At 37.1% G+C, this 13631-nt stretch overlaps 1 protein-coding gene across 6 annotated transcripts in view; it reads right to left on the bottom strand.

Moving 5' to 3' along the window:
• Positions 1-799: 799 nt before the first annotated feature.
• The window catches only part of SERPINI1 (serpin family I member 1), a 97521-nt gene continuing 84689 nt past the window's right edge, over positions 800-13631 (bottom strand). For 5 of the 6 annotated variants that reach the window (XM_074298134.1, XM_074298135.1, XM_074298137.1 and 2 more), the window contains 3 exons: positions 4555-4641; positions 2569-2658; positions 800-1125 (listed from right to left, as the gene is read on the bottom strand). In XM_074298134.1, coding sequence (XP_074154235.1) covers positions 1049-1125; positions 2569-2658; positions 4555-4641 — 254 coding nt within the window. In that variant the 3' untranslated portion in view covers positions 800-1048. Of the gene's footprint in view, positions 1126-2568; positions 2659-4554; positions 4668-13631 lie in introns of all 6 variants that reach the window. The other variant, XR_012487680.1, reaches the window with a different exon arrangement.

Below are 13631 nucleotides of genomic sequence, written 5' to 3'. Positions count from 1 at the left end.
TTGCTGATTGACTGATGGTGGGCGTGAGTAGGAACCAACACATTACCAATGAAGAATTGCAGATGAGAGCTGAGGTAAAGGATGTCAGATAGCAAAGAGATATAAGGTAGAGAAAAAGGATGGATTGCTGAATCAGGACTATCTACATCTTTAGCCCCTGTACTTTTTAGCTTTTGCCCATTGGTATCCACTGTATCAGGAGATCTGGAGCATGGATTCTTAATCTGAGGTCCATAGACACTCAAAGGTGCAGAGAGAGATTCAGGAAATTTACGAACTTGTTTGGGAATAATTACACTTTTATTTTTACTAGTCTCTAATTGAAATTTAGCAGTTCTTTCCATTATGAATATAGCTGATAAGCTACATAAATCGTATTCTGGGAAGAGGGAAAGACTTCTCTATTAGGCACCCCCAAGTATCCAGGACACAAAAAGCAGTTAAGAACCCCTGATATAGAGAAAGGCCTTAGGCACACTGGGTAAAACTCCTCTGAAGGATTTAAGGGTGTTCCCAGGTTGATGAGGTCAAAGATCCACTGGAGATCAAAGAATTTCTTTAGAACTACCTCTTGTATGATTTTGGCTTCCAGAAGAAAAGTCAAATTTTATGGATAACTCATTCAGTATCCCTTCTGTGATTATTTCAGGCAACTAACAAAGTAGCCTCCTTCAGATAAAAAAATAAAAATAAACCCATGATTTCTGGCCTCACCACCACTTCCAAAGAATTACAGACCTTCCCCTCTCAGAGCACTCCAGGGACCAATATCATTATTTGAAAAGGAGATCCAGACCTGTTCACGTGTACAATATATGGTTTTATTTTCAATACCAATACAGTAACCACAAGGACAGCAAGAGGACCATGATGGCAATAATACGGAAAGCATTCTTTGACAAGGCCAGCTGGCCATTCACATGACGGCGTGGACCTGGAACAGGTTCATAGCATACACTGGAGAACACAGACCTTAAATAGATACCAGTTGCAAACGTGGTGTGCTTTATGACAATTTTCCTTTCGTGATGTGATGGTTAATATTTATTTACAGCTCTTCAAAATCGTGACCACTTGTGTTCATTGCTTCTGGGTGCATGACTCTTCCCATGAACAAGATGGTACCTACAACAGAGTGAGGGAAACACAAATGAGAATTTTATCAAAAAGAGTAGGTGAGAGCCACTTTGGTGTCTTTGCTGATGATTTATAAGGGGTTGTTCATTTATTAAAGTTATTTATTATTTATATAAATAATTTTAAATTTATATTTAATTTATATAAATTTATTTCTCTAAATAAATTTATATAAATTTATTTCTCTAAATAAATTTTATAATATAAATTTATAAGAAATATATATTTATAAAAACTTACTGTGTGCTAAGCACTGTGCTAAGTACTTACGAAAGATACAAAAAGTTCTCTAAGAGCTTACAATTAAATGAAGGAGATAAGATGTAAATAAAACTACTGAAAGCAAACTACATACAGGATAAATAAGAAATAATTAATAGAGGAAAGGTATTAGAATTAAGAGGGGTTGGGGAATGCTTCCTGTAGAAAGTAGGATTTTAATTGGGACTAAAAAGGAAGCCAGGGAGGTTGATGTTGAGAGCAGAAAAGAGAGAGTGCTCCAGGCATGGTGGACCCCCCTAGAAAAAATGTGCAGAGGTGGGAGATGGAACATTTAGTGTAAGAGCCAGGAGGCTGCTGCCTCTGTATCAAAGTTCAGATTAAATAGTAAGAACACTAGAAAGTTTGGAGGGGGTTAGGTTAGGAAGGGCTTTGAATGCAATAGAACATTTTATATTTGATAGTGGAGGCAAGTGGGAGCCACTGGAAGATCATTGAGTAATGGAGTAGGGTGTCCTGTACTTTAAAAAAAACCACTGTTAAAAAAAATGGCTGAATAGAGTGATTTGGAGTGGTGAGATTTGAGGTAGGCAGATTCTCCAGCACGTCCATATCCCAGGTGAGAGGTGATTAAGGCATGGGGGAGAGGTCTGGGTCAGAGGAGAGAAGGGGACATATTTGAGAGATATCACAAAGGTAAAATGGACGAGCCTTGACAACAGCCTGGATCGGGAGAGGTACAGTGAGAGATGTGAGGAAATCAGGATGATGCTGCCAATATGACAGATAAATTTCACAGAATTATAGGATTTGAGAGTTGGAAAGGCCCTGGGTATCCATTAACTTCAGGTGTACTTAACCTTTTTTGTGACAGATTGCACTTTGGCAGTCAGGTAAAGTCAATGGACCCCTTCTCAGAATAATGTTTTTAAATTTTTGGAGGAAATGCCAAATTTTGCTGTAATTTTTTTTCCAATCTAAGTTTAGGGATCCCTTGAAAGCTATGGCCCATGAATCTTAGATTAACAAATCCTGATAAATTCTATTCCATGCATGAAAATAATTCCTTTTATTTTCAGTTTCTTTTTGTCCTCTAAAATACTCTTGAAAGGCAACAGACCTCAGACAATGAGGAACCCAATGCAATATCTTCTCAGATCTGGGAGAGATTCAATGTGACTCGTTAACAAAGGTTCATCACTCATGACTTACCTGTTCTCCTATTCCTGATAAGGAAAAAGAATGGATGGTCGACAATAACTTGGGGATAGAGGACTGCCATGCGACTAATGGCGATCATTCCTGTAGAGAAGAAGGGCAAAGTGGGCAGATGGTTACATAGGGTCACCACCTGTGTCAACAAACTGCTATCATGCACCAGATATCCTTAGATTTAAATGTCCAGAGTAATTACATGTCTACTTATGCTCTAAGAATGATTAAAAATGCCAAGGGGTGATTTATGTCCAATGTTGCAGAAGTCACTAATAAATAGGAGTGGGAGGCCTTAAGCGAGTCCTAGCAGCTCTTCCTTTGCAAAAGGAAGGGAAAAAAGGTTAACATTCTGCCTTGCTTAAAATTGTATTCCATGATTCACAATAAGTAACAGTGTAGTTTACTGTCTCTTGGGGGAAGAGTCCTGTGGGCATTCTTAGGGAGAAAGACCTTTGTGTTTTCCAAAGGAGATCTGACAGATTAATTTCTTTTAAACCAAAAAAAAAAAAAACCCTACAATTTTTTTTTAACACCAAACACATGTCAAATGGCAAGTTCTACTTACAAGGTTCGTTTCTCTACGAGAATGAAGAGATGGGCCTCAAAGGCCTGTGTTCTATTCTAGCTCTAAAATACACACTCTTACAGTCTGGGAGGGCTGTACTCTAATACAGTTTTGACTCTAATATTATAAATGGAATATCTAAATTATATTCCTTTATCATTTATATCTCTGCAAATAGGCAAATAAACATATACTTTGAGGCTACATAAGGTTACATAAGTTGCCATGCTGCCCCATTCCCCTAACCAGTGTGTTATCTTGGTGCTAATTCAATTGTCCACAAGATTATGTGAAACTGAGGGTCATGCATAGTCAAGATTTGAATCCAGGATTTCTGCTTCTAAACCTAGCACCATTAAAAACCCAGGGACTAGACTGGTAGAGATCAGAAAGAAGCCAAATGAAGAGATTTTTGTCTCAATATGACATATTTCTGGGAAATACAATAAAAGCCTGTAGGTAAAATCTACTGTATTCAATTGGGGAAGAGGGGAAGATCCTTGATTACAACTCTTAGAAGTCAGGGCTGTCTGGTTATATGGAAATAAGACAAAATAATGCTGATTATGTGCCAGTCATTTTAAAAAATACAAGCAAAGAGACAGTTTCTGCCCTCAAGAAGCTTACAACTAATGGGAAAGATGATAAAAACCCCGGGGATGTAGTGTTATTAGTGAAGGTACCAGCAAGGGAACATGATGTTGAAATTCAGAAAGCCTTGAAGCACAGGAAAGAGAAGACTAAAGGTTGGCCCATCTGAGTCTCTCCATAAAAGGGAAGTTCTAGAAAGAACTCAAAGGCCAACAAAGTATGCCCAAGGGTGAGAAGGCCACAGGGAATCATGGATGCTCACTGGAGGACTGATGATAAAGCATACAGGAGGCATTCACCAATAGAAGAAAAGGGCCATTTTTAGCATTATTGAGGCAACATCATTTATACCAGGGAAATCTTTTTTTTAAACACAATATATTATCTTCCATCTCATGTTACTGTTTATGTGCCTAGTCAGAAAACAATAACTTCCCAGGGATGGGAGAAGCAATGCCCCCGATTCCCCAATCACTCCAGAGCAAGAATGAGAATTAAAGATGCAATGCAGCAAGAAAATCCATCTTGATAAACCGCTGCCAAAGCCTTCCTACCACTCATTAGAGGCCAAGTGGGGAGGGGAGGAATGGTTTAACAGGGCACTTGAGACCTGGCCCAGACCACTCATCATCTCCAGGAAATGATGCCTTGTTCAGCGCTCACTCTGTCCTGGAGTCAGAGTCTAAATCAGCTTCTTGGCACAATCTTGGAAGTGTGTATATGTGGGTGGATGAGTTCCCTTTGGGGCATTAAAAAAAGTGGGCTGAAAACAAAAAGCCTGGCATGCTGGATTTTCATTTCGTTTCTTAAAAAAGAGAACCCAGTACCTGAGGCAGCGGCCGCTTCGGAGCCTTCCTCATTAACCTCGATGAAGGACTTGTGGACCGCTCGGGCCAGGAAAATCTCCTTGTTGTCTGGAAATAAATAAGAAAAGAGAAGTCTGTTTTTATAGCAGAGGCAGAGAGTAATTCTCCCCCAAACACCATGAAACAACAGAATGGTTTAGTCTGAAATGAGATTTTCCTGAGAAAATGTTTCCTTGCTCATTTTTTCTTACTTTGCTGATAATGTTAGCATCCTTAGCCTTTTGGCTTACCAGCAGAAGGGGAAATGAGGTAGTGTTAGCACCTGGGGGCTTCATCTCAAGAGATAAAATTCATAGGGGAAAAGGTAAACTTCTATTTTTTTCTCATTTTAAAAAGGGGAGGAAAAAAAAGGGAATGGCATCAAAATGCTACCAACACTAAAGGTGGAACAAGGAGCTGGGGATCCTTTAGTGCATCCTAGTCACCAAGCATGGAGTAAGGAGTTCAAATCTAGTCTTAGACAGCTACTAGCTGCATCATCCTGGGGCAAACTTAAACCTGTTCCCTCATCTGTAAAATGTAATAAGTCTCCGTGTTACAGAATTGTTGTGACGAGCAGATATGGTAATAATTGTAAAGCATTTGGTATAATACCTGGCATGTAGTATTATAGAAATATTATTATTATTACTACTAACTACTATTTTTTCTCCTAGTTTCTACTATCATTATTATTTTTATTATTGATTTCATAATTTAAAAAAACATCTAGATCCATCTCCTACCTCAGAGCTTTACTGTTTGTGTGATATATGAACTTAGGAAGGTCATTTAACTTGGACTGTTTTATTACCAGTTAAAGTAGGGGGTTGGACTAGATGAGATTCCTTACAAAGCTGGGCCCATAATCCTTTCTTGGGGGAAAGTGCATGGGACATAAGATCAGTTTCCTGTCAGTTGTGATCTCTGTGTCTAGGGATTCGGCTTACCTGTTTTTCTTTATAATAAAATAAGGAACTTTGGGTAGCAAGAGTGGTATATGTGGCCTCTAAGGTTTTTTTCCATCTTTAAATCTATAGAAATGTCAATGTTGGAAAAAAAAATTAAAGCCATCAATACAATTTTAAGCACATTAAAAAATTATTTCATTTTTCTTTTCTCAAATGTTTTATGGCAATAATAAGTTGTAGACATTTGTGGGAGAGAGATTTAATAAAATCAAATAAACTTCAATTTGTTTTGCATTTTTGTTGTTGGAGGATTTAGTCCAGGGCTGTGATTTAACAGATGCCAGGAACTTCTGGTGTTGAAAAGCCCTGCAAGAATACTGCCTAGGTCACTGAGAGGTTAAGTAATTTGGCCACAGTTTCCTCATTTGGTCTTTCTGACTCTCAAGCTCTTCTATCCATGATACCTGCCGTCTCTGCATTGCCTTTTAAAGAAGTTCTTTCAGAAACAAAATTGTGAAATGGTATTCTCAGCTTTGTTTCATTCTGTTAGAAACATGGAATTAATCTCTAACAATCTACCTTTCACTCTAGCTAACTCACTCCCCATGAGGACATTTCAGACCTTCCACACTTTTCTAATATCACCAGAAATCACCTCTGTTGTCAGTCTTTAACAGTAACTTTTGAGTCTCATTTTCTTGGTGAATTCCCTTTGTAAATTATTAGTGTGAGTTTTGAGAAAACCACTTCATCTCTTCAGGGTCCAACTCCTCTTCCTTCCACTCAACTCCAGAAAAGAAAAAGAAAAAAAAGTCTTATCCCAAATACCAATGCTGGAACTTAGGATAACTCCATTTGGTTCCACTTCAAGTGATTCATTTTGAAATCATGATGAGCTATTTTGGGAGGAAGCTGGAGGAGCCCTCTCCACATGCCCAAGATGAAGCACTACTCCACTGGGGGGAATGTGTGGGCAGCGACTTATTGGGATCATGTGAGACAGAAATTTCAGCCTTGGGTCATCCACAGCCTCAGGTCATTCCTATGCAGGAAGGAGACCATGGATAGCAGTTTCAAGGCATCTGTTGCCCAGCCACTTGCTTATCTTCAGTTAGTCAATAAATATTTATTAAGCATCTACTATATTCTAGGTACAGTGCAAAACACACGAGCATCAGAATAATTTCATTGTTACACTGATATTATGAGAAGAAAATATCTCCCTTTCCTGGGACCAAGATGGCAAAATAAGCAGTAAAGCATCGGACTCTTGTGTTCACTTCCAAAGAATCATAAAACAGCAGCCTCAAAACAAATCTTAGAATTATCAAAAAGACAGGGTTGAAACTTTTTTTATTATCCCAAGAAACTTGGCAAGTTAGCAGCAAACCACTTCAGCAAATCAGTGGGAGATCCTGAGCCCCAGTGTGGTGGAGCAGGCAAATTCCAATACCAGGAACCTCCACGTGACACAATGGGAATGGGCAAACTACAGCTCCAAGAACAGTAACATGCTTCAGCATAGACCCAGGAGAATAGGCAACCTCCATTGGCCAGACCTTTCCATGCTTCAGCATATTCCTGGGCAAATGCAAGAAACATACCACTATCCTTCTAAGGGCCTAAGCTAACAGGGAGCCACCAGCACTGCTCCTTCCTCCCTCTACCCCCCAAATTTCAGCATAGCCCTGGGCAAACAGATAGACTCCAGCAACCAGAATGCCCCTTTCCCCCTTACCTCATTCCCATGAAAATGCAGAAACACCTCACTGGACAGACTCAGCACTAGGGTCCTAACTTAAAATTTTTATGAAAATATAAATTACCTTGATAAACAGATCTGAAAATGGAATGCCTAAATAACCCCATCTTAGGAAAAAAAAAAAAAAGAAATTGAACAAGTTATTAATGAACTCCCTAAGAAAAACTGTCCTAGGCTAGATGGATTCACAAATTAATTCCACTGAACATTTAAAGAATGAATAATTCTAATACCATATACACTATTTTGAAAAATATGTAAAGGTGTCCTACTAAACTCCTTTTACGATGCAAATATGGTGCTGATTCCTAAGCCAGGAGCAGCTAAAATAGAGAAAGAAAATTAAATTATAGAGCAATTTCCCTAGTGAATATTGATGCAAAAATTTTGAACAAAACACTAGCAAGGCAACCACAGGGATTAAACACTATGACTAGGTAGGATTTACACCAGGAATCCAGGATTGGTTCAATATCAGGAAAACTATCAATGTAATTGGCTATATCAATAACTAAAAGACATCTTATGATTATATCACGAGATGCTGAAAAATCATTTGTCAAAATACATAACCCATTCCTATTTAAAAAACACTAGAGATCATAAGAATAAAGGGAATGTTCTTTAAAAGGATAAGCCATATCTATCTAAAAACATCAGTAAGTTTTATCTGTAATGGAGATAAGCTAAGATCTAGTAAGATCAGGAGTGAAATAAGGATCCCTATTATCACCACCATTATTCAGCACAGAACTAGAAATTCTAGCTATGGCAATAACAAAAGGAAAAGAAAAAGGAAATTGAACAAATTACAATAAGTAGTGAGGAACCATAACTATCTCTCTTTACTTTTAAAACTCTAGAGAATCAACTAAAATACTTGAAATAATTAACAACTTTAGCAAAGTTGCAAAGATATATGATAAATTCATAAACATCAGTAATTCTTTTTCTGATTAACAGAGCCCAGCAGCAAGAAAAAGAGAAATTCCATTTAATATAAACAATATAAAATACTTGGGAGTCTATCTGCCAAGATAAACCCAGGAACTGTATGAATATAATTACACCACAGTTTTCAGACAAATAAAGTCAGATTCAAACAACTGGAAAATATTAATAGTATAGAATGAACCAATATAACAAAAAATTACAATTATACCTAAGTTTATTAATTCAGTTTCATACCAAACTACCAAAAATATTTTATAGATCTAGAAAAATAATAATAAAATTCATCTGCAAGAACAAAAGGTCAAGAAAATCTAATTAATGGGAAAAAATACAAAGGAAGATGGCCTAACAGTATGAGATTTCAAACTACATTAAAAAGCAATAATCATGTTAGCACTACTGTCTATCTACCCAGGTTACTTATACCTTCGGGATCTAATACTTAATGTGCAACAAGAAAATTGGATTTACACCCATATATTATATCCAGGTTACACTGTAATACATGTAAAATGTATGGGATTGCCTGTCATCTGGGGGAGGAAGTAGAGGGAGGGAGGGGAAAATTTGGAAAAATGAATACAAGGGATAATGTTATAAAAAAATTACTCATACATATATACTGTCAAAAATTTATAATTATAAAATAAAATTTAAAAAAAAGCAATGGAATCATCAAAACTGCTTGGTACTGGCTAAGAAATAGAGTACTGGATCATAGATTAGGTATATTGGACATAGTAGCAAATAACTATGGTTTGGTATTTGGCAAATCCAAAGACCCCAGAATCCCCTTTAGGATAAGAACTCACTATTTGACAAAAACTTCTAGGAAAGTTGGGAAACAAATAAAGTATAGAGCAACATGGGTACACTCCAGTCAAACTGAGAACTGTTGAAGACCTTAGCTTAAAAAGGCCAAAGTCTCCCATTTCATTCAGGGCCATCTCTAGTTATCTTAATTTATATCATACCACTGGACCCAGATGGCTCTAGAGGGGAAGCAAGACAGGTAATCTTGCACAGTCAAGTCCTCCCTCTCTCAAATCCAATTCACTTCATATCATGGCATTGTCTCCCTGATGTAATGGTCCTCTTTGAGAATGAAGGACAAAACAATAACTACCATCATCTACAAAGATAAAGTCAAGATGGCTAAAAAATTTGGGTATACAAGGTGACAATATAAAAGCAAAGAATAGTTCACATGTCAGATTTATGATAAAGACAGAGACAGTTATGAAATATAAAATAGAGAATTTGATCATATTAAAAGGCTTTGACAAAACCAAACCAATGCAACCAAAATAAAAAGCAAAACAGGAAACTGGAAAACAATCTTTATAGTAAGTTTTTTTGATAAAGATTTCATTTTTCAAATTTATATAAGCCATTTTCTAACAGAAAAATAGTCAAAGGATGAACAGGCAGCTTTTGGATAAAGAAATCAAAGATATCTGAAGGCTTATGAAGAACTGCTTTAAATCACTTTTGATGAGAGAAATGCATATCAAAACAGTTCTGAGGTACCACTTCATACCTATCAGAAAAGGAAAATGACAAATGTTGGAGAAGATGTGGGAAAATTGGCACACTAATGCATTGGTGGAGTTGTGAATTGATCCAATTCTCTGGAGAGCAATTTGGAACTATATCCAAAGGGCAACCAAATTGTGCATATTTTGAGCCAGTAATATTACTACCAGGTCCATTATTCCAAAGAAATCCTTTTTTAGAAAAGGAAAAGGAACTACATGAGCAAAAATATTTATAGCAGTCCTTTTCATGGTGACAAAATATTGGAAATTGAGGGAGATGCCCATCAATTGGGGAATGGCTAAACAAGCTGATATGTGAGTTTAAAGGAATACTTTTGTGCTATAAAAGAGCAATTTGGGAAGATTTGTATGATCTCACATAAAGTGAAATGAATAAAACCAGAAAAACATTATATACAATATCAGCAACATTGTGTGATGGTCAACTATGACTGACTTGTCAGCAACACAGTGATCCAAGCAAATACAAAGACTCATGGAGGAAAATGCTACCCATATCCAGATAAGAAATTGATGGACCATGAATGTAAATTGAAGCATATTTGTTCACTTATTTTATTCTTTCTTATCTTTTCCCCCCTTTGATCTACTTCTTCTTTCACAACTGTGACCGATATGGAAATGTTTTACATGATAGCACACATATAACCTACATCAAATTGTTTACCATTTCAAGGGAGGGAATGGAAGGACAGATGAAAATTTGGAACTCAAAATCCTATAAAAATGAATGCTAAAATTATCTGATTGACTATGATTGAGGAAAAATAAAATACTATTTAAAAAAGAAGAAAACATACCAACAGCATTTTAATGTCCTTAATACATATCTGTGAATGCTAGTGTTGCCATCTCCCTTCAGCTGATGAGGAAATGAAGTCTTTGAGAAGTGTCATGATTTGCCCATGATCTTGGCTAACAACTTATATTTTCAGTGGAGAACATATACATTGTTTGAGCTTTCATTGATTTTCTTTTTTTATATAAGGCTTTTTATTTTCAAAACATGTGCATAGATAGTTTTCAACATTCACCCTTGTAAAACCTTGTGTTCCAATTTTTTTTCTCCCTCCCTTTCCCCCACCCCATTCCCCTAGAGGGAAAGTGATCCAATACAGAACATATACTTTCAAATTACATAATGTTATAGTTTTGACAACATCATTATCATCTGTTTCTTCTTGTACATTTTTCCCCACTGAAATGAATTTTAACACTAAGATAAAAGAAATTGCTCAAATGTATAGTTCTTCCTTTGGCTTTAGTCATCTGAAGAAAAAAGTCCTAAAACGTTCTAGAGTAGGGGGTCCTGACTGTTTTTGTTTCATGTAACCTCTCACAACAATATTTTTAGTTTTAATTTTATAAAATACATAGGATTAAAAAGAAAATAATTTATATACCAAATCAGAGGGGCTAGACAGAAAAATGTAGAGCTAAGACAAACCACAAAAAAGAATGTACCATTCCTTTCTTTCTTCTTCACTTTTTTCTTCCTTCTTTCCTCCCTTTCTACCTTCTTCCCTTCCTTCTTTGTTTCCTTTTTCCTTTCTTCCTTCCTCCCTTTCTTCCCTTCCTTCCTTGTTTCCTTTTTCCTTTCTTCCTTCCTTTCTTCTTTCCTCTCTTTCTTCCTTCCATGTTTCCTTTTTCTTTTCTTCCTCCCCCCTTCTTTCCTTTCATATTTGGCAACTGATCTCTATTAGTTTTTACAGGGGTTTTCATTGGCCTTCCTGTTGGTCTTCTTACCATGTGCTCAGATTCTCTTCCTAATTTATCTTAAGAGCAATCTGACACTGGATGTCTCCAGTGAAATTGCATGGTCTACCCTGAAGGTTCATCAAAAAAGGGGTCAATCCCTCACAGCACTGACTAGCTCACCTAATTCTTCTTCCAAGTTTCCTACAAGTCATCAGAAGTAGACCACATACTCACACCCAGCACAGTAGCTGGGTTTAATACAGAGTGACCAAAACAGAAGTTAAAAAAATAAAAAAACAAACAAACAAACAAAAAACCTCACACAAAGACTAAAATTTCACAAAAGCACTTGTGCTTCAAATTGCTGATAGTGATTGTTAGGTCAAATTAATTCCAAGTAAGCATGAGACTGAATAGGTATTTTGAGGAGAAAAACTAAGGCATGCTTAGTGATGACCTAGCACGTAGGGAGGGAGGTAGGCAAAGAATGAAAATTCTTTTGAATTTTCTTGGAAGTGCAGAGCTAAGAAGTACTAAACTAAGCTTGTGAATAGATTTACAAAAGGAAACTCTGGCCCAACCAGTCCTATAGCCCCATCATTGCCCCTAAAATCTCCCCAGAAGGACTTAGTTCATTCAATAGCTCATTAATTTCAGACAGAACTTCTCAAGAGTTTCCCTTCATCACATTCTCTCCTGATATTTTATGGGCATCACAAAAAAAAGGAAATCAAGGCTGAATTCATAATCAAACCTGACAATACCAGACGCTGATTTGTGTTCTGATTAGGCAAACATTTCCTTGCCTCCTGTACCATCACAAGCACAAGAAGGGTTCTTAGATTCTGAATCTCTATAGAGTTTGGATGTTGACTTTATGGGACATGTTCGATCACAGAAATTTTTAAAGATCACCTCTAGCTATCAATAAAGCCCCTTGAGATATGCAGCTCTAGCACAAGCTAGCATACAAAGCTCTCTTCTGAAAGTAAAAGGAAAAATTACAAGAGGGTGATGTAAGAGCCCTTCAAGGATAAATTCACAGCACGGCACTAAAAGCTGATTTGTGTGTGGCTTTTGCTGTGTCTCCCTAATTTCTTTATTTTATCCAACCTTTTATTATTATTAAAGCCTAGGTTTTAGGCCAAAAGATTTAGTGCTTGCTCTCTCTCATACTCTGGGGAGCTCAAAGAAATTCATTTATTAATCCAAAGCCTGACAGTTGTAGTCTCCATTATACACACCACACCAAACATACGCCCATGTACATATGCACCCCCCAAATCTCTCTCTGCAACTACTACTCTCAAATAAGTCCTTCAATGAGAATTTGAAGAAGAAACTCTCTTAGCATTTTCTCTAATTTGTCACTCAACAAAATCTTTTGCTGTTTTCCAGGTTAAGGGGGATAGGGCTGCATGAACACAGATACAGAGGGAGTGGGAAGTAGTGTATAGAACATTGGCCCCAGAATCATGATGATATGTGGGTTCAAATCCACCTTGGACACTTAATAGCTAGGTGACTTGGAGAAATTACTTCATCTCTGAGTTCCAGTTTCCTCAGCTTTAAATCGGGATGACAATAACACAAACTTTTCAGAGTTATTGTAAGGTTCAAATGCTATGCTATGTATAAACTAAAAACTAAATAATTTAAGACTATTCTGTCTAATTAGACATATAATTGTTATATAGAATACCTATATATCAGAACCTATAGCATGATTGTGGGGTGATGGGAAGAAGCCCAGAAAATGGGAGACATCAATAGCTCACTCTTCCGGACTCTTTACCTTCTGCTTTTAAGCACGCACAGGTCTCTCCAAAACTAACAGAGCCTGCCATCAGCTCTTTTGTCCTACTCACCTACCATCCCATCTCCCTCTTCCCTTTGCTGTCCGAAATATCTGACAGTACCAATATCTGATGTCCCTACCTCCTCATCCCTCTTGGACATGTCCTTTCCATCTCCATCATTCTATAAAATGTCTGTTGAAGACAAATCCAATGGAGGTTAGACATGTTTTTTAGAAAAAGGGACCTGGCAGGGATACACATAGGGTGACAATGATACTAGTAAGTGACCTTGCCAAATGCCTTTCCAAACAGCTGGCTGACCTTCAATTAGCTCTTCCCTGAATCTCTCAGATTAATAAGACCATTTCCAATGATG

Source organism: Sminthopsis crassicaudata, chromosome 3 (genome assembly GCF_048593235.1).
Source record: "Sminthopsis crassicaudata isolate SCR6 chromosome 3, ASM4859323v1, whole genome shotgun sequence".
Lineage (NCBI taxonomy): Eukaryota > Metazoa > Chordata > Mammalia > Dasyuromorphia > Dasyuridae > Sminthopsis > Sminthopsis crassicaudata.
This window is presented reverse-complemented; position numbering and strand designations above follow the sequence as displayed.